The sequence below is a fragment of the Simochromis diagramma genome, unplaced genomic scaffold, assembly GCF_900408965.1.
Source record: "Simochromis diagramma unplaced genomic scaffold, fSimDia1.1 OVJJ01000822.1, whole genome shotgun sequence".
NCBI classification, from domain to species: Eukaryota; Metazoa; Chordata; class Actinopteri; order Cichliformes; family Cichlidae; genus Simochromis; species Simochromis diagramma.
Window position 1 is genome coordinate 6,354,583 of NW_024387520.1, and position 24,199 is coordinate 6,378,781.

General features: G+C 43.8%; 1 protein-coding gene across 5 annotated transcripts in view; it reads right to left on the reverse strand.

The window, feature by feature from the left end:
• Positions 1-102: 102 nt before the first annotated feature.
• Positions 103-24,199, reverse strand: part of LOC120726084 (tetratricopeptide repeat protein 28-like) — a 181,173-nt gene continuing 157,076 nt past the window's right edge. For 4 of the 5 annotated variants that reach the window (XM_040019374.1, XM_040019376.1, XM_040019377.1 and 1 more), the window contains 16 exons: positions 19,443-19,552; positions 16,215-16,344; positions 15,864-16,082; positions 14,030-14,189; positions 10,714-10,854; positions 7,270-7,414; positions 6,935-7,114; positions 6,270-6,814; positions 5,756-6,003; positions 5,521-5,645; positions 5,201-5,432; positions 4,454-4,530; positions 3,706-3,729; positions 2,852-2,981; positions 2,646-2,753; positions 103-2,465 (listed from right to left, as the gene is read on the reverse strand). In XM_040019374.1, the coding sequence (XP_039875308.1) occupies positions 853-2,465; positions 2,646-2,753; positions 2,852-2,981; positions 3,706-3,729; positions 4,454-4,530; positions 5,201-5,432; positions 5,521-5,645; positions 5,756-6,003; positions 6,270-6,814; positions 6,935-7,114; positions 7,270-7,414; positions 10,714-10,854; positions 14,030-14,189; positions 15,864-16,082; positions 16,215-16,344; positions 19,443-19,552 (4,187 nt within the window). In that variant the 3' untranslated portion in view covers positions 103-852. The remainder of the gene's footprint in view (positions 2,466-2,645; positions 2,754-2,851; positions 2,982-3,705; positions 3,730-4,453; positions 4,531-5,200; positions 5,433-5,520; positions 5,646-5,755; positions 6,004-6,269; positions 6,815-6,934; positions 7,115-7,269; positions 7,415-10,713; positions 10,855-14,029; positions 14,190-15,863; positions 16,083-16,214; positions 16,345-19,442; positions 19,553-24,199) is intronic. The other variant, XM_040019375.1, reaches the window with a different exon arrangement.

Consider the following 24,199-nt stretch of genomic DNA (forward strand, 5'->3'; position numbering starts at 1 on the left):
TGATATGCTAATCATTTCTCTTTTTGCGACAGCCGTCCCAACTTGAACTGGAATAAGGTCTCTATAGATGTATGAAGCCACACAAAAGAATAATGTCAAGAATACAAGAAAGCAAACATGATGCTTTATTGAAACAGTTTACTGATAAATGACAGATGGTTGTCATGAAACTTTCATGTTTAATCTAAAAAAATCATGGGCTAAAAAGTCATACATGGTACTTAACACTGAATAGCAAGAGAATCCATGCTTCAGAGCAGACACTCAATTCACAAAGAAATCAGGCAAAATGCCCTTTTGATTTCAATAAAAAATATTAAATCTTTTTCTCCACTCTATCCATCTTTACATGGTACAGGTTTGTTCACTTTTTAATCATATAAAAACGCTTAATACTGATTGTGAAACACTGGAATTAATTTACAAAACATAATAATAATTATTATATTAATAACAATAACAAACAATAACAATAACCATTAAATTTAAAAACAAAAATAAAATGGAAGAAATCAGTCATAGCTGTTGCATCTTGGCCCACACGAACAGCAACGTTTTTTGGGGGAAAAAATACCGAATGGCATTTACATCTACCTGACACACAGTTACACACAAACACAGTATCAGGTCGTTGAGTTTTTTTCATTGCCATTTACAGTGTTATGGGCACAAAGACTAGACACTCTCTAAAGCACTCATGTGCCTCTGCAGAATCAAACTCACAACCAAAGAAATCCTTCTCGCTGTCAGTCAACCTTGATGGACCAATGGCAGGTCCCCAAAAAGTGCCCTACCCCTCCAGAACCCAGGATAGTAAATGATAGGTAAAAGTATTGGACCATTTTAAATGTCTCAGCATTTAGAGGAAGGGAAAAATCTTCCAGGTGACAGGAACTTGTATCCATTGCCAGCAGGTAGTCGGATAGAACGAGCACCAGGGCTACTGCTAGTGGAAATAGTAGGTGATGGGGCCACTTTTCTGGGGTTGGAGCAGTGATGTCCATTGGAAGAGTTCTTGCTACCCCTATCCAGTGACTGCAGCCCCAGCTCCCGCAGCTCCAGGCTGTCTTGGGTGTCGTTAGGGGAGCAGTGGCGCGGGGAGAGGTTCAGAAGACTTAGTACATCTCTGCTGGCAGAGGCGAGAGGACCGGGTGTGCTGTGGACAGCTTTGACGGGACCTAGATGTTGCTGTTGTTGGGCTGCAGCATTAGCCCAAAAGGTCTTCAGATTGTGGATAGCTTGTACTTTTTCATCAATGACCCCCCTTCTTAGTCGATCCAAATCCGCCGTGTCAGCTGATGTAGAGCAGGCAGAGCCTGTAGAGGAGTAGGAAAGAGCAGGAGATGGAGCACTACCAGCAGGGGACTGGTGACCAGAACTGGGAGACACGTTGCTCGGGGAACGAGAGATGTGGCCACTGTACGGGGAGCTCGGGTACTTTAATTTGAACTGTGCGTGAGTGTCTGAAGTGGGTGAAGGATGGCTGCCCTCCTTTTGGGAAGACTCAGAGACCGCAGGGCTATTGTAGCCAGAGCTTATCTTCTGCAGTGAAGAAGATCGGGAGGGAGGTTTGGGTCTTGGGGAAGACTGAGCTCGACCACTAGCGCCGCTGTTAGGACGGCTGAACGCACTAGTTTCAGAAGAGCGGAATGCGCTACTCCGTGCTGAGGTTCCTCCAGCTGTCCCGGCCTCTGCACCAGCCCTCTGAAGACTACCCACAGCACGCAAATGGCTGTGAGTCTCTTCCAGAATCTTCTGGGCCAGTTCCTGAGGATCTAGAGGGACAGTTTTTTCTTCCTGAGACTTGACAGTGCTGTCCGTCTCAGTACTGGACTGGTCAGATTCTCCTGTATCTGAGCTGCTCACCTTACCGACTTTCTGAAACGGTGAGTTTGGGCTGGGCACCAGGTTTGTTTTGACGGGAGATGTTGGGGTGCTGACACTGCCCCTCGATGATACAGATACAGTGTACCCTCTCCCCGTTCCTGTGCTGGAGCCACTGACGACACCCCTGCCTCCCCGGTGGTGGCGCTGGCTGTGGCCTGGTGGCAAAGGCAGAGAGTCACAATGACTTCCCAGGGGCTCACTGCTGATAATGGAAAAGCCCTCATATTCCTCCTCATCTCCGCGGGCTCCCGCCACTGCAGCAGCTGCTCCATGGGGAGACGAGCGGCTGCGAGGAACATGAGGGTGTTTGTGGACCGAGTAGTGTGCCGTGACCCCACCGCGCTGCCGATGAGCAAGGAAATCACAGTCTGACTTGGAAGCAAAGCTCATAGAGGAGGCTACAGAGCTAAGGCTATAAACAGAAATGGCATCAGATGCTTGATTGTCCAGGCAAGGAGGAGAGAAGGGAAGGCTTGAGTATCCCATGGGCAGGGGGTTTGACACAGACTGGGCTGAAGCTAGGGACTCAAGGGAGGATGAGCTGTCCAGGCTCAAGCGCTTGGGCAGTTCTGTGGAGTCTGAACATAAAAGAAAAGAGATGATGAAAAATGTGGCATGAGATAAACACAGGATAAAAACAGGCTGTTAAAAAGTGCCAATGCACAGTTCAGATTCCAGTGTACAGGGAATCAAGTTAGGAGCTCAACAACAATCAGCAAAGAATGAAAGTGCATAAGCAAAAAAATATATTTACTTACCAAAGAGTGCCAGCAGAGACTGGAGAGCAAAGTGCAAGGTGCGGCGGTTGGCTAGCTTGCCTGTCTTCAGTACTACTTCTTCTTGGCCTACCTCACATAAGTCAAACCCTGCACATGCAAAACAGGACAACAGCTGTAACTTAAATAGACATATGGTAGACAATAGGATAGGGACTTTTTTTTTTTTTACATAATAGATGACTAACCAAGAGCAGCCAGAAATTCATGGCATCCTGGGAGTCTCCATAGCTGCACACTAATGGACACCTGAATGGGCAGCAGGGAGAAATCCTGTTCTTTCTCTCCTGTCTGTAGTTGGACTAGCACCTGGTGGAGCTGAAAGAGACAGGGGACAACATTACAATAAAGTAGTGGAGATGTAATTAACGGCTTAAAAGTGAACTGGGTGATCAAAGCGTTGCATCAGTAACTTAAATAACCCAAGTGAAAAAATTATACAGCTTCTTCCTTTTAATAATGATTTCATTTTCTTCTCTTTAAGTCGTCCAATTAAAACATATTCATGTATCTTGTATAAGCCTGTGTCCTAAAAAAATATGTCTGAGCCCAGTGCACGAGCAATCTTGGCAATAAAACAACTGTAGGTAAGCTGAGCTGGAAGGGTTTGGGCTTTGTAGGGTTTAACACGCGGCCCGAGAGCACACTTACGTGTTTTGTTTGGGGATTACTTTGCTTTGAACAGAGACATCTTTGTCAACTTGACGCAACTGTGCAGAAACCCCTTCTTCTCGTTTCACCCGACACGATTGAGAAAGGGTTTTTTACATCACAGATTTACCCCCCGCTTCCACCCTGAAACATTCCTTTGACCTGAACCAAACCCAAGTTCTAAATCTTAAATACCCCCAAATCCCTTAGATTTGACTGAAAACTAGCAAAGGAAAAACTATGAACAACACAAGACAGTAAACTTTGCATGTGGAGAGGAAAAACAACATGCATTTTCGCCAATACAAAGAGAGTTTAGCAGAACAGACAGTAAAGAGTGATTTAACAAGATAGCTATGGGATGGAGTGCTGGTAGTGAATGCACACTTACCATCGCCACCATATTTTTAACAGCCTTCAGACCACACGTTAGGAGCAGGGGAGAGAAAACAGGCGTTTAATGGCATGCACACAGGCCATTCGCAAAAAAAGAAAAGAAAAGGAAAAAAAAGAAAAAGAGTAAAGTACAAGGATTTATGGCAACAAGAGGATACAGCAACAAGTAACATTAGTGGTTTAACAGATTAAAGTTTATTGCTTGCAGCATATATAGATTAGATCAAGTGTTTCCACAGTCTGTCCACTGACACACACACACTTACATTTTGAGGCTATGAAAATTGCCAATCACAAACTAACTTGATGACTTTAAGCATGTGACAGCCACATGTTACACATAAACAGGGATAAACTACGTCAGTCCCAGATTAATTCTCAGGTGTCATAAGCTTGGGGAGGAAGAGAACAGAACTCAGACTGTAGTTAAGACTTTGGGCAACTAGTTAGAATTCAGTGCTGCATTTCAATGCAGATTAAGCTCCAGCTTGAGTTGCCAGTTCATTAGAGCGTATCCAGTCCTGACATTACCAAATCACATAGTGATAAAATCACTGATATGCTTCTTCTAGCAACGCACTTATAATACAAAGGTGTGGCAAAGTTTCAAAGAAAGTGAAAGGGGACTGCTACAATGCTTTTTAACTCTAAGTAACAGGAATGGTATTTGTCATTTGAACCAAAGACCAGTGGGTACTGGGTGCAAAACTCAACAGCATTTGTTCAGAGCTGCAGGGACCTACCCGGTTGATGAGCTGCTCTCCTGCCTCTGAAGCTGTAATGAGTTTGCACAAAGCTTGCAGAGCTGGTGGTGGCAGACCTAAGGGATTGGATCAAAGGAAGTTCTTCATCATTCATTAACAAGGCGCATTGGTTTAAATGGTAGTGGTAAAAAAAAGTGCTAAACATGGGGCGATACATGGATCAATGAAATGGCGCAAACATAAATTGTGTTAAAATGTTCTGAGATTCTATCACAGAGTGATGCCAGGAAGGTGTCCTGGTCACAAACTCATCCTGCAGCACGACAACGACCTTGCAACTCCTGTTGGGGCTATAATAAGCTATGTTTAGTGACAAGCATAACACTAAATGCTCCCAGGATTTAGAGTAATCTTCATGTGCATTTTTTGGTAAATAAATTGTGTTTTCTCATTTAATTGGATTATTTGACATCAAAATGTTATGGCAATGTTTTGGTTGTTGTTGTCATTTAAAAAACAAAATGTTGAATCAGGTAGGAATCAGTGCTGCTGTGTAACAGAAGCTTAGCATCATAATGATGGCAGCATTATAGCAAAGACAAACAATATTAAATACAAACAGTATTTAAACCTTTAACTTTATTCAATGAGAAATGTTCAATTTCCCAACATTATAAGCCAAATAAGTTGTCGTAGCACAGGGATTTGCTAGTATTTATAAATCCATAACCTTGGGCACATTGTAAATAACTTGGTTTGTTTTAAATAGCTACATTGTCTACATACCCAGCAGTGACTGTAAGGTGGTGCTGCACTGCTGAAGCCTGTCTCCTGGGTCAGCAGTGGGAAAGAAGACAGCAGCGGGGATACCGGTGCCTGCAGAGTCAAGACGGAAGCCCACAGCTGTCAGCAGAGCCTGCCAACCAGGGACACCCCCTACTTTGTTCTCCACACTCTGCTGGGATGTATACATGGAATTACGCTGGCCATTCTGTATCCTCTGAAGAGACTTTTCCACCTGCAGTGAGCACAGCAATGCACCATCAGTGTTTTTGAGCAGTGCTGACTGTGACATCTTGTAAAATAAGTAACGGTGTGTGTCTCACCAAGTGAAGTAAAACCCTCAGAGCATCGCGAGCCCGATCTGGATACTGTAGAATCTCAGCTAAAGCTTGGCCAATTAGGGAAGATGGGCTGTTAAGCTTCACATCATTGCCAATCAGCATGTATCCTGAAAAAAAGAAATAAAGTAAGAAGAGCTCAGTTTCACAGGGATCTTCTTTTAACTACTTTGTTTATTACTAATGTTGAAATAATGCATAAAGGAATTTCATCCCTGACCTGCCCAGTTGGAAGGGTGTGAGTACTGCTTGCTGCTCTGGACAGTCTTCATGGCATCTGCCAGTGCCGCACTAGCTTTGGTCCCGTTGAGAAGGGCGGAGTAGAAGGCATGGACAAAAACCTTGGAGGCAGCAACTGGGACAGGCCACAAGGACACAAGTACACACTGAGCCCCAGCAGCCAGGAAAGCTCTAGTCAGTCCCACAACACCATCTGCTGTGACCTTGCTGCTGGACTCTTGGTATGACCTGCAGCCACGAAAAGACAAGGCTCAAATGTGAAAACTGTAAAACTAAAATGTCAAGCTTGAAATTTGGTATTCTACCCTGTGCTTATCAAATAAATCATGATGTACATTTTAAGCACATTTGTGTATTTAATGAATTTCATGTCAGTCAATCAATTTTGAATTCAGATCTTCAATATGGTTAATGTCATGGTTTTTTTTAATGACTTTAAATCTACATTAAAAAAAAATCACTATTTAGTTGTATCCCTTTGCCAGTCTACCTACCCCAGCACAACCAGCTTGACGGGCAACCTCAGATCCAAAATATCTGCAGCTGTAAGCAGGAACTCCTGAAGGGGCGGGCTGTCACAGATGCTCTCCACATCACTGCTGTCATCCTGCATGTGGAGAGACTCTGGGATGGTGTAGCCACTTCCAGTGGAGCCCTTTCTGCCTCGGCCACTGCTGCCTGTTCTCCCCCCTGCACCTCTTCCCACTGTTCCCACTCCCACATTGGCGCTTGCTCCCCCAGGCACAGCCTCAGGGTTTGGGGTGAGCACCAGAGCAGCTAATTTCCAAGAAATGTGGGTGGCGAAGTGGGCGCATTCAGCCTGTGTTAGAGCACTCATGACCCTCTCCTTTGTGGCAGAAGAGCCAGCAAGGGGTTGGCATCCCAGCAGCTCAGCCACCATTAGTGCTTCCTCCTCTGCAGACGGCATAGGTCCCCACAGCCAGCGATCCATCACAGGTGAGGGAAGTCTCGGGTTACCCACCACTGCTGCCATTGAGACGCCGCCGCATGGGGCTGGTCCAGGACGCCGAGAATGAGCCTTAGAGGACATCAACAAATTTTACCTTGTAGCACAGCAAAGCTTAGGACGGATGGTGAATAGTTTGTTATAGCATTACAGATTGTAAAAACGTGACAAAGTTTAAATAAGAAGCTGTACCTTTGCACTGGTTCCAAGGCCATGAATGGAGGGCACAGCAATGAGGCTGAAACGCTCATACAAGTATTCATTAGAAGAGCTTCCTTTTAGCAGAGCAAACGGGATGAGGTACAGTTCTCCCTCAAGCACCATCACTAGTTGCCTGTGTCTGCCAACAGGCCCACTGGAGTGCATCAAGCCCTGTGAGGCAAGGATATGAAAACACTTAATCATATAAAGGAAATTCATTTTTTTCTGCTTTTCTGTTCCTCTCGAAAGTACCCTATTGTGTTTTCTTCTCTCTGTCACACAACTGCCTCAACAGACAGGCAATACCCCGCCGAAGTAGTACTTACCCCCTCCATAGGTGCGATGAGCAAATCATAAAGTGCCCGCAGTGGAGGTTTTCCAAGGTTGCTGGAGCGACGGGGCAGGGAAGAGTTTCCATCTTTGGCAGGAGACATTGTGTTGCTGAACAGGCTTGTCATACTCTGGCAACTCCTGCAGAGACACAAAACAAAGTACTGTAGTTTTCATTTTAATCCTGAAAACCTCAAGAAAGTTTCAGACACTTAAGATTCTTCATGATTTTTGAGTTAGGAGTCTTTGCTGAGACTAAACCAACTTTAAACTGTTCAAATAGCACTATTTCTTTGGGCCTTTCTGGCCTTCTTGTTAATTCCAAAAAGCAGTTTTGCCTGTGTGTTGTGAAAGTGGATGACAAAGTCCATTTTTAATTTAATAGATAATGTGTCGCAGAGGATCATCACATTCATATATCTGCTCAAACGTAGAACAAATTTAATCCAAGAGGAGGTAGATGAGGGTAGGATATAGTAATTTGTTGTTACCCCTTGGGAAGGCAAGTATAATACAAAGGCTGTTTCAATTCACTCAGTTTACCATGTCAATGTGTAAAGCTCCACTAGATGGCAGTATTGCACTGCTTATCTAGCACTTACTGGCCTAAATAGGGGCCAGACTGGCAGAATCACCACAGAAGGAGAGCACCATTCATGCATTTTCTTCAACATTTTAAATTCAGAACATCCCATCATCTGTTAGTTTTGTTGTCTTCAATCTTTATCAACAAACCAACTCAAGATAACAGCACAATGCGTTTTGGATGCCTGTCTGCTGTGTGAAGGGAATGACAGCCCTCAGCTCACATAGAGAAAGTCAGCATACTGAGAACTGTGCTAATGGTGGCTGAGGGGCTAGAAGCCTTTTCCTTTTTCCTAGCAGGGCCAAGCTTTATAGTCACACTTGTCACTACTCCTCCATCTGTTCCACCAGCCAAAATTTCTTCCGGACCCAGCCAACAGACATCTATCCTGCCCTTCTGGTAGCCCCAGGCCACTGGCTTTCCTCCAGCCTCCCGACACTCTGTCTCTCTCCCAGGCCTTGGCATAAGGCTCCATGGGAAAGCAAAACAATCGTTTGTTAGCCTGACAAGAAGAATGAGTGAGGAGACAAGGGATAAGCCAAAAGAAGGTGAGTGTCAAGTGTAAAGGGAGACAATGAAAAGAAAAGACTGGGAGCTGTAGAGAGGCTGAACGTGAAGATTGCATTCAGTGGCTGTAAGTGAAAGACGGGTCTTTAAGTGTCATCTGCGTGGTAATCAGAGATAAATAAATCATCCTCTAGTATACATGTAAAGGTGCAGTGTGTGAAATCTCACCACTAGATGTCAGTGGATTGCAGCTTGCTCTGTTTTGTTATCCATCCAAATTCAGGTGTGTAACCCTGGCTACGGTGGCCACTGTAGGATAAAGAACTCTGGATGTCGTTCATCTGTGAGTGTAGGCTGTCAATCTGCTGTTTACCTCAGCTATCAATATGCATGTCTATGTATTCTGGAAGAGGCTGTCAGACTTTGTGAATGAAGGCTGGGTCAGACTCCTGTCTCATGTCAGTGATACTGAGACGAATTGTTGATGATATCCTGAACTTAAGAGCTGATCTTTTGCCACAGTTAGCTGCTGCTAGCCAGCGTTAGGGGAACTTCATTTGAAGCGGATCCAACACTGCTGGGCTCGGACACCTTGCAAATGAACTCAGGAAATGTGTGAGACGATATTTTTAAAGGTTTATTTTTAGGACATTCAAGCCTAACATTGGCATCTAATTACCCGGTGACAATATTTAACTGCATGAATAAATACACACGTTTATTCAAATTTTTGTGTGTTACAGCCCTAGCTGCTGTTCAGGAGATGAAGCTTGAGATAAGGAGGAAGAGGATGAGATGAAAAGGAGGAGGAGAAAGACACTATGAGAAAGAGATGATGAAAATATACATGTACAAATGTTAAATGGTCGAATATAGTTGGAATGAGCTATTGGTGATCTTTAAATTCAAAGTTACGTATAAGGTGTGCTGCGTATGAGGCTGGTGAAATGGCCATGGCATGACAACGTGACAGGGCAACACGGCGGCTTCAACAAACTGCCACTCGCTCCAGTTTGTGTATCTGTAACGATTAATTCTAAGTTTACGAGAACGCATGATTTTGTTAGAGCATGTAATTACACACGAATTCATGTATGAATACAATATTCTTTTTTTCTATTTAATAACCTAAAAAATAACTACTGTACCTCTAAGCTTATTATATTGGCTTTCTTTGTACTGCTGATAAAATAAACCTTGCATCATCCTTTTGGCAGAATTTTACAGAGAACTGCAAGATCATTAAACAATCTCATCAAGTTACACAACGAAGACACAAAGAGACTTTCATTATCACTTTCCCACAGTAATCCTTCCAAGCTCCGTACTGAAGACGAGATCTCAGTGCCCTGTACCTATTTGAATTTAAATGTTATTCAATTAAGGTTTCTTTTTGAAATAAACGTATCCTTTCTCTTTGTAATACATAAATATCAAAATCCTGAAGTATTCATATAAATTCATTCCATTAAATGGTAATAGCCTAAACATGTAAGGAAAAATAGCAGGAGAAAGTGAATTCAAAAAGAGCTCTTGAATAACACACAGATTATCTGACACCAAACCTCAAGATGTATGGAGGACAAAGAGGTTTTCTCAATTTTCTCTTGCTTTTGGTATTGTGACAGACGACAGGCTCCTAAGCATGATGAGCTTTATAATTCAGATTTTTTTTTTAAAGGCCCAAAAGAATGAGGGGATTATTACCGGCAGCCCATTAAAGGGGCTTAATGAGCACCAAGACTCAATTAAAGCTGGAATTACCCTCTCATCAAAGAACAGCTCAACTGTGGACGAGGACAGGGAAATATGACCCAGACACACAAGTATGCACACACATGCACGCACATTGTCGGTATACCTTACCAATCAGCCCAATGTAAATGAATACTCTGCATAGTGTCAATAAATAACGCTGTGAACAAGCCAGTGGCGCTCTCACTAAAATCTCATAAATCTGCATAACAAACACAGACATGGCAAACATTTTAAAACCACATTCATCTCCATGTCTGCGCCTGGCAAACAGTCACACGCACATGTGACCACATTCACGCACACACAGGGCTTCCATCAGAGTAGACAGTTGATAAGGGCTTTAGCAGCTTTGGCTTTACTCAGTCTATTTAATAAGGAGGATTCACATGCTGCCTCTGCGCTGGCTAAACAATGGAGAAGAGAGTCCTTTCACAGATGAGCCACAATACCCACGAATCTCCTTACTCGAGCAGAGACTTTTAATCGTCTTCTTTGTGCAAAAGTGGGTCTAAGTAGCATTTGGTGATTAACACTGCCACTCATTAACAGCCAAGGAACACTGAGGTGATGTGCATCAAAACCCCCCTACCTGTTGAACAGGTTGTTTCTGGACACCATGCGCAGGAAGCCCGTTGGATCAGTGACGGAGTTAAGCTTGTTGTTGAGCTCCTCAAATTGTTGATCCAACAAATCTCCCGCCTCACTCTCAGTCTCACTGCTCGAGCACCCTCTGAAAGAGAGAAAGAGATGGAGTGAGAGGCATCCAAGGCCACAGAAATGTTGCCAAGAGAAAAAAAAGCATGTGAGCACAGCAGACAATACACTCTTATATTGTTTCGCTGCGGATAAATCAAGTACTCACAGAAACACACACACACAGACACTTCTGACCTGCCAAAAAACACATACCGTTCAACCCTCACACACTTGGCCTCTTTTTTTCAGCCTGGATCCAACAGCCTGATTGTAATCCTTTCAATATAATGCCAGTAATGCTGATCCAGTCGCGGGGGTGTCATCCCTCCCAATCACTAGCTCGCCACCACTCTCTCATCTCGCCCTTCATGCGTGAACCTCTCCTTTGATATCATGCAACTCTTAGAGTATCTCACAGCAGCTGTATGAACTTCTTGGAACCACCATGGGATCTCTGATTGCCTTGTGCACCTACCACTGCAATTCTTAAAGCCACAGTACGTGGCTCACACTGGGATTCGCTCTCCGGGAATGTACATGGTAACAGACCTATTCAGACTGGATTTTCAAAAAGATGGAGAGATTCCACATGTTAATACGCAGATTTCGACTATCACAAAAGCCGTGTCTTCCGCTCTCTTTATTATCCTGTCTTTCACACGCATATGCTCCTCTCCATTTTTCTCCATCCCATTCATTCTGTAGACACTCATTTCAGAGTGCTGCCTCCCTTTCTCTGCACTCTGGAGACTGAATGGGCTGGTAAGTGGGGCCATATGGTGCCCATCCAGGCGCAGTGGTGTGTATGCAACTTCCCATTGGAGAAGTAAATGAGCTGGTAATGGGGCAGGAGGGCCAGACTGCTAGGGGTGGAAGAGACTGGCACTGGGTGGAGCAGCTGGTCACTATGGATCAAACTCCAACTAGAGAAACATGGCACACGTCAAGCACAGTGTAGCTCCAAGGATGTCAATGGGTGATTTGAACTTTTGATACATCTCAGAACACTTTACATGCCCTACACATATGACTACATCCCCTGTTGTGTGTTAGATCTCTATTCACTACCAGCCTCTTCTTTGACTTTTGGCTCACTGATTTTAGCGTCTCCTCTGAACCTTCCTCCCCATTCTTCCTTAAGGTTACAGTAACCACCTTTTCTTTTCCTTTGGTTGTCAGACTGGCTGTGTGTTAGGTGGATTCAACACCTCGAGCTATATCAAGAGCCATTATTCCATCTCATTTATTCCCACTGGGGGGGAGAGCAAAGCCCTTTAAGGAGGTAGTGGATGTCTGTCATCACAGGAAGCATCACACTCTTTTACACACACACTCACAATAAAACAACCCTTCTTCTGCTAAGGCCTGATTTAGACTGCTGAGGGGAATCTTTATAACCTACTTATGCTTGTTCTGGTGCATTACATGTTAATTGCCATGTGGTCATGACCCAGTGTTTTATATGTGGTAAAATGCTGGGATTTTTTTTTTTTACCTTGTGTATCCCTGCACTTTGTTGTGGAGAGTATTTTTTGGGTGCAAAGATGTTTGTCCCTGTAGTTTTACCACTTTTTGGAACATTCCCTCAGATCAATTACAATAGTTTCAGCAATCTTACTTTATCGCTTTAGTGTAGAAAATTATATTAATAGCATCAATATAAGGAGTCACAAATGTCAGCAAATTCCTGGAGGGAGTTTGCTGAAACTATCATAACTGACTTGATGGAAAACTAGAGGGAAGCTTCTTTGCATATTCCCGTCACGTCCCTCTAGGAATTTGCTGACATTTGAGATTGCTTATATTGAACCTGTGAGTATTATTCCTTATAACTGAGGTGATGACTGGACTCTGTTACTGATAGATTAAAAAACTGCGTAAAAGTAGCCAGAAATGCACAGGATGAATTGATGGTGTTGAACAGGCCTCACAAGAGCTGCGGAAAGATTTGCAGGTGATCTTCTAACAGTGTGCTAATTTAAAAACAAAGATCGCACCAGTTCATTTCAGTAACGACCAAGCTTAAGAAAATGAACACACCAGCTGAGGGTGGGTGAAGACGCAAGTAACGTACTAACAAAAACTAACAATAATAACATAAAAAGCAGGTTTTATGCGTGTTTCTCTCTGAAAACAGCGTGGCAATTCAGATAACTGAGAGGCGGAAGAAGAATGAAAATGTTTTGATATAAGGCTGAACTCTTGTGACAGACATTGCTGGCGGCTGCGTGTGGTCCTGAGGACTGAAGTGGAGGATTTATTACAAACTCATCCACCGTATAAATCTGAAATATGTGTTTAACAACTCACCTGTCCCACGCGTAAAAGAGCAGAAGAAATTATTTAGCACCAGTTCCCGAGCCGTCTGTGTGTTAATGACGTTAATAATACTGCGCCGTGTGCGTAAATGCACACATTGCTCTTGACTTTTTTTCTGCAGGCTGTCAGGCTTTAGATATTTAATAAAGTCATTATTAGATATAGTAACATTCATACATTAATCTAATATGTCAACACAGTTCCGTTAATAGCTTTGTTTTCACAGACATTTCAATAAGGCATGTAAAAGCTGTGAAAGCACACAGCGATTAAAAGCCTGAAACACTGCAAACCCCATCAGCTCAGTGCAGAAATTACCGTGGCTGTTCATAAAAGAAGACACACCCTTGCATGAATCTAGTACCTGAATTCTCCTTCTCCATCTAACACTCTACATTAAGCTCAGTTTAGTCAGTTTAGTTTAATACCAGTATTATTGAGGACAACATGCAGGACGAGGACTGAATGTAGAGCTACGGGACAGAGCCAAAGTTTTGGCACTGGACTCACAGCTTTGAGCCATCCACCCGTGCCAATTATGCACTTGTTCTGATAACTTCTCCCCCTCTCATTACAAATAAATGAAGACTGCTAGCGGCAACTATCTCAACAACATCGGGTGCAAAATAAGACATGCTTTTTTTTCCAGCATGACATGCAACACAATTTGCACAATTTGCAGTATGTCGACTTGGTAAATCAGCTTTGTGCAATTCATTTACTTAATCTACCTAAAATGTGGCTCTGTTTAAGGGAAACTAAAACAAATACATGTGCGACGAGTGTACGCTAAGCCATAATCAAGAAAGTGAGTTATTAAAGAGGGAAAAGGAAGTGACACAGATTATGAGCTAACTAAATAGAGTTTTCATTTCATTGTTACACCTCACCTGCTATAATAAGACTCTACCCCCAGAGCCTCACGGGCACTGGCGATGTGCTGCTCCAACGAGGAGCCACTGACCACTCCGCCGACACCTCCCTCTTGGAATTCCGACCCCCCTTCGGCTACGCCCTCGCCCAGGTACACCTCATGAAACTTCAGGATGCCTGTGGAGAGAGTGAGAGAGAGAAAGGAGGGGAGGGTAAATATGACTGGCTGCTTTCAGGTGGTTATGAAGTGTAATGACAAAACAAATGAAAGCGGCTATTTTCCACCCTCTCTCTTTCCTTTTTTTTTTTTTTTTTTTTTTTTAATATGTTCCTATTACTCGCTCTCGACGGTGGCAATATTGGATTATTTCAACTGAGAGCTGTGAGTGAGGGCACGTGCAGCAGTGCATCTGCGGAGCAAAATGAATAAAACAAATATTGTTCAATAAAAGATAAGAGTAGGCTGCCCGTGCCATCTGGTGCCTGCCGCGAGAGCTCGGCTAAGTTTCAAGCAGGTGGGGAAGAGCACATCGGGCGAATACGGCTGTTTGTGTGTGTCTGGTTTGTGGGTGTGTCAGTGTGTTTCACCATTTTGTATTAAATGTGTTTAAATAGACGGGTAAAGTGATTCCGGTGAATATGCACGTGCATGCTAATTCGGGCCAGAATGTACACTAGTGGAGTAATTACAGCATGACATTAGGAGCCCCATTCATTGACTGCAGACTCTTTAGAGCTGGACATGTTTGTGTACCAGCTGGATGCCAGGGAATGCCAGGAAGTGACAGACAGGCGATTAGTGAGCAAGTGGCTCCCTCTTAGCCTGGGGCAATATTCGATGCTTTGAAGATGTACTCCGGTCCCTGTAGTGTTCCTCCCCTCCTTATGACTAGTGCTTGGAGGTCAAGTTCATCTGGTTGCCTGGGAGCTGGATTTGATCAAATGTTCAGGCTCTTGTGCCTTGGAACATGGGTCACGGCTCTCATTTCCTCTCTTCACACGAGAGTCAAAGCAAAGCCAGCAGTAGGGCAGCCACAGCAGTCGGGCGACATGCACCGTAGCTTATTCGCCCTTTTTTTCTTTGTACAACTGGAATTTTACAAGGCAAACAAAAGGGGCTGCGCTAGCATCAGCGCTACTCAGAGCGTAAACAAAAGAGAGAAAGATTTAGGAGTGTATAAAGAAGTGCCAGGACAAAGCGATATCAAGAAAACGGATGAAAACAAAAGCAAACATCAAACACAAAAGCAGAGAAGACTTGTTGTAACAGCAAAGTGTTTTGCTGTTGACACGTGTGAAGATGACGCCACTGGTGTTTTGGCTGTGTCGTTATCGGTGACACAATCAATTAGCATAGTTCACAGGCAGATGCCTTCTGGGGGTGAAAAGCAAGGCAGGGGGGCAAATCCTAGCAGTGGAGTGGCAGGTGGCACTGTCGCTCAGTGTTAAAGCTGGCCTTCCTACCCCTGTAGTGCAAAACAAGCCTCTAGCCTCTGGGCCTTTTATGTGCTTTAATTTGAACAAGCAAGCGTGAGTGTGGGGCTGCTTTTGCTTTAAACCAAGTAGCTTCTGTACAGACAGAATAATTTCATATTATTGATCGCCTTTGTACAAATCGTGCCACTTCAAAATTTCTAAGCCATTTTTTAATAGTCATTTTCTGTGCTTTTGCCACATTTCAGGTTATTAAAGTAAAAGAAACCCAAAATGTTGCATTGGAAGTACACACACTTAAATGTTTTGAATAAAAGAACAAAGTAAAACAAAGAGATTCAGGAGAGCAGTAGTCAGACAGACATGATGGGATTTCAGCAACTCATTAAAAAGTTTTCAGCTAGAGTCCAAACCTACCTGCTCCTGGAGCCAGCAGCCAGCTGTACAGGTAACCAGCAGCCATAGAAAAATAAAGCACCAAAGCCCTCTGGCTGTTCACGGTATCCAAGATGTGCTCCACTGTTACCGGCGTGTATGGATCCGACTCCTGCTGGCCCGTCTGCCTCTCCACCAAGAGATCAGCAAAGGCTCTTGTACGACCCCTCTCTGCCACTGCCAGGGCCTCGTCGTGGTGGCCTGCAGAATTCAGAGGTCAGCTTTGATTAGCAGATGAAGTCTAAAATCGTTCAGGTGCACACAGAGGCAAAAGCAAAAACAAGTCATAACAGCGTGCAGTACTGAGAGTGTGAGTAAAGTGTGTTGACATACCGAGGCTGACAAGGACCCTTTGGAGAGCCTGGTAGCAGGAGGTTTGCAGGTCAAACAGAGAAAGCTTGTAATCTGTGCTGTGTTGGGCTTCGTGGCGGATGGTCTCAAACAGCGCTGATGCTCGGTAAAGCTGAGGATAAATAACGGCAAAAATGCACTCAGACATTCCTGGATTGCTCATTTACCAGACAAGAATAGTGTACAAAAACATAACAAGAAATAGTCATCGGCACAGTCAACGATGACCCCGAAACAGCAAGGCGTTGCATCAAAATACCTTTTCTGGAAATTAAGTTAAAATGAATAAACTGTGTTTAAAAAAAGGAAGGCAGTTGGGATTCTATGAGAAAGACATGTTGGATAAATATGTCTGCATCTTACTAAATTGGGCATGATTAGGCCTTAGAGGATAGAAAATGAACATGGCCACTAGATGGTAGCATTCCACCTCACAGGTTATCACTGATCAGCCTCCTTTCTTCTTTTCTCTCTCACAGCAGAATAAAGTACTGTAATGTAGCTTGATGAATAACCATTAAACACAGGTAAACCTCTCCTCAGCTCTCATTTGCCCAGAAAGGGCTGCGAGCAGCTAAACCATTACCCTGAGCATCTTAGACAAACACGGTTCAGGAAAATAAATGCTTTGTGAATTCAATAGGCCCGTCTGTGTTGTTGGATCTTTCAATTCAGGGCCAGACACCGGATTGAAAGAAGAAGGCGAGACAATGAAAAGGTGGGGCGGCAAGGACTGTTGCACACTGGCCAAGCAGAACCGGCCAAGAGTGCTGATTCATGGGAGCCTTTTATTGATTTCCTATTTCTGCACCTATATAGCAGCCCTGTAGAATAACTGGGACTGCTATAGAGTGACTCTCCAGGAGTCTGGGGCCAGCAGAGAGGGTAAAACACTCTTGCTGCTCGACCATAGTACACGCAAGACAAAGAGCTCTGCAGTGGAAAAAGGGTTGTTGGTATGGATTAAATGGATTTTATCAACCCTGTGGCTTTGACAAGAGGAAGGAAAGGGAGAAAGTGTGTGTGGATTCCTGGTGAGTACATAGGCATAGAATCTAGCTCGTCAGGCATATCCCAAGGTCAAAGAGGAAAGTGTGTCAGAGGGAGTGTAGGGGGGAGAGTAGAGAATCTGTGAGTTCTGCTGCATTAGTCCTAGTAGAAGGAGCTGCTAGTCTCAGGCTGATTTTGCTGATAGGGCTGTGGGCTGATTGCTGCAGTGCTAGTTTCATCTTGTAGGCCTGCAGATATCCCTTTAAGAGTGTAACTAATTTCTCACAGCGCCTTTCCTCTGTCTTCACCCCTACTGGCACAGATGAGGGGGGGGGGGGGGCACTGCATCTATAGTGTCTTTTTTGCCGCGACACAGGTGCAGTAAAATCTGCGGCATTCTCAGGCCGCTACCTATTCAGATAGCGCTCACTTGTTTTACTGACACACTAACATGGCTTTTATCTGACATGTTAAGTGAATGTCAGTGTCACACTGTATCAGTAAACGTGAGCAGACTTGAATGCACACATACCTCGAATGATTTTTCTAAAATAAAATCCCCGGGGAGCTCTCATCCCCCTGCGGAAGATGATATCAGAGGTAAAGGCTTAATCGACTGTAGACCGCTGATTTTTTTATTATTTTTTTTAAGCAGGCACAAATGTATCGATTCACGTTTGCCGAGATATGAATGCTTCTTAGCGAGAGCAAGCACTGTTCAAATACCTGATTAGAATCAGGACACGTCAATCTGTGTGCCAGTACGAGCACCGGGATCACAGCTAGGGTGCTAAAATACAATTCGGTGCGCAGATAGAGAGAAATGAGGAACATGAGGTCAAGTACTCTTAATCTACACCTATGAACGCTTTATAAATTTAAATACAAGCCTTTAAAATAGCAGTATAAAGTGGGTCAGAGTGTTTACCAAGGTCAGCTGTAGCGACAGGCCAGCTCATGAATAACCATTTCATCTATACTCTGAGGACAACAGCGTCCTTTCCAACCACCAAGTCACTGCAGGAGCTACAAGCTGACAGGCAGAAAAACATTCAACATAGCTGTGGTGTACTGTATGTATGCAAACGACTGGATTGCAGTTAATTGCAACAAGGACAACACAATGTTAGCATGGACTATTAGGGTCTTGAAGGTGAAGCATTAAGCTGGAAAGCAAACATGCAGTGGAAAATATGTTGCATTGGCTTGTTAGAATAATATTTTGCTTTAATTGAACACAAATTCCTCAATATGAGTCACAAGCACTCAGCCCCTGCTCTAGCCATCACCTTGGTTCAGTCTTTCATTCTCAGCTCTTGTTACAGATAATTGCAAACAGACAAAAATACTTTTTTGAAAAAGTATGATGCAGGGCCGACGGAAAAACAAAAGCTATCTGGGTCGAATAAATGCAAGTCGTGCGCGTGTGTCATAACAAAAAAAAAAAAAGGGGGAAAGAAAAAAAAGAGTCTTGGACTAGATTTTAAAAATGAAAGCAGCTAAAAAACATCCCCACAGACGCACGTGACAGCCACCGCTGCTGACTGACTGTTCACAAACTTGCATGTGGATACACAAGCCAAAAGAAAGGGGGAAGAAAAGTATATATATATATGTATATATATACTTTTTTTATATATGTATATATCAACTAGTGAGCTGTGGTGTGTGGACAGACTGCAAAGAGAGATGTTAAGGGGATATTCCATGCTTGCTAGGTGGGCAGTGGGCTGAAGAGGAGTGAATGTGTGTGTGATGCAGAGGCTTGGGGGATCCTGAGACCATGCACGCAGATACAAAAAAATATTCACTCATCTGTCGCCTGTCTGCTGAGATGACAGCATTTACCAGCTCAACAGACTCCATAGCATACTGCCAGCAGCAATGCTCTAACTCTACAGCCACCTCGCCTTTTTTTCTTTCCTCCTGTTGTTCTCTCTCTCCTCATGGCTCTTTTTTTTTTTTTTTTTACCTCGAAGGCATTGCTGAAAACGTATATTTCCCCATGTGTTTAAGACAAGTACTTCCACCTCTCATTTCTAATCCTTGCCAACCTCAAAGTCGACAGATGTGGGCTTACTGGCGGTCAGCCTTAACTACCAGAGGTCGAAGGAGCCCAGATGGAAGGGAGAGGAGAGAGGAGGTGAGGAGAGAAGGAAATGAGAGGTCTGAGTCAAGGTGATCCATAACCAGAAGAGGAGCGAGCAGGAGATGCTTTACCTGATGTTGGGCCTCCTCCAGATTCCCACTGGCCCACAGAGAAAGCCCAAGACGATGGCGGATCTTCGCCTCGTCCTCACGCCGAGCAAGCTGCTCCGCAAGCCGCAGGCCTGTCAGAAGGCAAGGAGAAGGGAGCAGATGAGAGGGAGAGGAGGGTAAAAATTATTCAGAGCAGACAGACTCTTAGGTATCTTTCAGAGGAACAGATGTAAGCATAGCGTGGTACTGATGTTCTGACAGCGAACAGGTTTGGATATTTGGCCTCAGTTATAAGAAGCTGCTCGCACCGGGGCTAAAACACACACACATGTTTTGGCCATAGCGGGAGATTCTTAGAGCACTAATGGGTCTGCATAGTAATCAATGCTCAGGATTGACTGGCTGAGCAAACACAAACACGCCGCATCACTAGGACATCTCCAAATATTTGCAAACACACTGATGAGCTAATAACAGACAACGTGCAAACACGCAGAGTTTACTTTGTGATATTTGTTTGAGAGACCTTCAGAGTTGTTCGGGAGCCAGCAGAGGTATGGATGTGCACGTGCACGTGTGCTCGTTCGCTAAATGTGCCCGTGTCAGATCATCTGGTTTGTTTTTCACTTCCAATTTCTCAGGCACTTGTCACATCTTAGCATGTGTCCTCAGCCTGCCTGCCGAGCACTTGGTTCAGCCCAATTACTGAGATGAAAATGCCACTCCTCAGAGGACAATAATGGAAAAAAAACCACACACACACAGTCGCTGGGTCACACATCATCCACAAGGTGCAAAATACACAGCAAGCATTCTGCTGTTTGCAACAGGCCACCGCACATGCACAGTCTCACTTTACACGAGCTCCGTATTTGCAAGTCTGCTCTCTCCACCCCGCTCGTGTGATACAGGGGTCTAGACGTGCTTTTGGTCAGGGGGGAGGAGAAAATGGGCCAAGCCACCCTTGTCTGCTTTTTTTCTTCATTCCTGGAAAACGGTCTGTGGCTGAACCAGATAAGCCAAGAACAGAGAGCGTGACCTGAAAAAGCCAGCCTATTCCGCAAGACCAGCACACCACAGAACCATAGACTTCATGGCTCCTCCATGGCCACGCTAGCCGGCAGCCTTTGAAGCCTGCAACAGTCTCCCCTCTCTCTCTGTATCCTTATCTTTCTACACACCCTCCCTCTGTCTGACTGCCTGCCCTCTCCCCCCAATGCATCTGCTGTGCTACTCTCTCCCTCTACCTCCTATTCATTTTCTCATCTCTGTGCCTCTGTCTCGGAGCGCCCCCCCTCCAAACTCTACCTGTTTCATCTTCACTGTGGTGGCAGTGCTTGCAGGGACTCGGCACTGCTTAGGGCTCATTAGGCGCTGAAGTAAGAGAGAGGAAACAGATCTAAATTATCCTTTTCATTCTCTGACAGCCTCACCCCTCACTCATCTCAACTCCAGCTCTGAGTCTTTCATGTCCCCCCCACTCACACACGCACAAATGTGCACGCACACACATACCTTTCTTTCTCTGAGCTGCTCTGTGATAGTTTTTTTTTATGATCAAACCTGAATGTCAACCAACCTATGTTTTCTTTATTCTCTAGCTGACAGTGAAATAATACATGTGAATTATGACTCATGCCGATCTCTGTCTTTTCCCTCCACTCCGCTGCCATCCTCTTTCTTCCTCTCTGCTCCTCCTTCCCTTCCTAACTCTCTCATTCCCTCTGTTCTCCCGCTCTGTATCATTCAGTGTCTGTCACTGGCACCATGCGTGCCTTTGGTGCACCCCGCAGGCACAGGCACGTAGCAGCGGCTGACATGAGGATGTGGCCGTGGCTGGCTGCACCCTGAAGAGCAACTAGAGAACACTTTAAAGGCTGCTTGACAGCTGGGTGAGAGATCCTCTGCAGCCCCTGAGGCCCACGCACCTCTGCCTTCAAACAAGCTTTACATGCAGACTCCACATTCACATCTCACGCACTGCATAGCCGCAAGTGCACTGTGCTGCAAATAAACATCCCGACACGCATGCATGTGACACACACACAAAAAAAGGCCCTTTGATCATGGCCGCATGTGGAACGGTGGACAGTATGTGTGATATTATTAAAAAATATGAGATTAAGCACGCTTTTTCAGGCAATCTCCCCCAGGGACACTGCTCTGATAGTGTTGCACTATATTGTACAAATAAAAACTGCAAAGAGTAGTTTAGTACTGGATGAAAAAGGAGAAGTAGAAAGAGAGGGTCCAGAGCCTCACTTCTCTCTCATCTCAGCGCAGCTGGCCAGTGCCATGGAGTTACTTGTGAATGTCAGGAACAGAAATCGCCAAAGAGATGCTGCAAAGATTAGCAGGGAGGGATCGCTGAAGTTATATCCAACGCACCGATATGCTGCTAGGACGGGGCATAAATCACACAAGCACATTTTGGGGAGAAGAAAGACAATAGTTACAATACTGACAGCACATACACTCTGTATGTATTCCGTAGAAATAAATAATTAATCAGACTATTGCTATATATGTCTGTTTGCACCATATCTCCTCATTAAGGGGTGGGCCAATCTGAGTGAAATGTTGCACCAACATCATCCCACATGCAGCGATCATCGCCTGTTAGTGGGTGGGATATTTAAGGAAGCAAGTAAGAATTAAGTAAGGATCACAACATCTCCAAAACTGCAGCTCTTATGGGGTGTTCCCGGCATGCATTGGTCAGCATCTATCAAAACTGGGCAAAGGAAGGAACAGCGGTGAACCAGCGACGGGGTCACGGCGACCAAGGCTCAGTTATAAAAATCAGGACCCAATGCTGCCCCGTGTGATGGGATCCAACAGATGAGATATTGTAGTTCAAATGCTAAAAAATTTAATGCTGGTTCTGATAGAAAGGTGTCAGAATACACAGAACATCATAGTTTGTTACATTTGAGGCATAGAGGTCTACAGGAGTCAATGCCTTGATAGGTCAGGGCTGTCTGGGCAGCAAAAGGGGGGCCAACACAATATTAGGCAGGTGCTCATAATGTTACGCCTCATCAGTGTAAATATATAGGCATTTATATGTAAAAATATAAAGCAATTACTATGAAGATACCAGTTTGAGATTAAATAATAAGACTACGAGGAAATTTAGATCAACAGCCAAGACACAAAACGTATTACAAATGGGATCTTAAATTACTGACCAAAAGAAATCAGTACATGTACTCTGCTCATCAAAAGATAAATATAACAGTGTACATGTTTTGGTGAATATCACCTGCCATAACAAAATGAAAGTGTTTTATATAAACATCAAACCCAAGGTTAACAGGTTAGGTTTTCTTTGTCTTTAAAACTGAACAGGTTTCTATGTAGCTTGCAAAGAAAACCAATAATTATATATTAGATTTTTACATTTATATATTATTCTGTAGTTTAGGTGTTTATAAACAACCAACATTTTCTCATATAACGTGTAACAAAGATGCATAAGAAATGCTAATGATGAAAAGAGTCTTTGTGTAATTTATCATAATTTATGATTTATAGAAAACAAAGCTGGGCTTTATTGTGACGTTTACACAGACATTTGTAGTTAATGTGAAAGATTTTAAGCCAAAGTAGAATAATATGGAGATTAAAACTAAAATAAAGAATATCTGTAGCTCCTTAAGCCACCAGCTCAGCACTCAGCACAACTAACTGCAACCAACATTTAATATTAATAGCATAAAATATTAGCACCAAAAATATGAGAGGGTCCGCACATGATGATAACTGGTCGAGAGTTGTGCAGAGATCCATATCATCCAGCTCTATTTAGTTTTAAATGCTTCTTGACAAGCCCTCAACAGCCTAACAGCATGAGCACGCTTTAAGGGAATTTCTAAGTTGGTCCTGTCCTAGAAAAAATTCACGTGTCACAAAACTCGTTTTCCACGGTGAAGGCCGAAACGAAAATGCTTATCTGATGTTTAGTTGCGTATCTGACCTTTGATCAAGAGTGTAGCTTATAAAATGTTTTGTGCAAAATACATATAAATACACTTGCAAATTAAATGATGTAAACACAAGAGGCTTCCAGTACATTTCCAACAAATAACTGCCCTTGAAGGTTAATATTGTTATCCCTTTAGTTTGCTTAATAAGCGATTCTATAAGTCAGGCATGGAATATCTCCATTAGTCGCTACAATGACTGCATTGATTTAATGACACTATTGATTGCATCAATCGTTGGAAAGTGCATCTCGGTGTGTAATGATTCTTTGTTTAACATTTAGAAAGTCGTGCACAATGCTCTGTAATATTACAGTGCAAGACGAAGAAAAAAAACCCAAAGCTTGTTATCGGGCAGCCTTATCTTTGCATAATGTACTGCACAACAAAGTATAATCATCTGACACGCAGACACATACAGATACACGAGCAGTGGTTTGGAGGTCACATGCTGTCGACGATATCTGCTAGTTTGGAGCTGCTTTTCCTTTTCCCTCTTACTAATTAATCTTTTTTGGAAACAGAAACAAAACATAAGCAGTGCAGCATGAAGATAAAAAAAACTAGAAGTGGAAGCAGAAAAAACAGAAAAACTAAATGGGGAAAAAAAACCATGCCAACTTTTTGGTCTGGGCAGGTTGGCCAGAAATAATTGGCTGTCAAGGCAGCACTGTTCTTTTTCACAGCCAGACCAAGGAGCAATACAAGGACAGTGCGGGGGACAGTAAGAGGACGGTGTGGAGACAGAATGGCCTGTCGCCTTTGTTTCCATTAAAGCTCAACAAGCAGGCC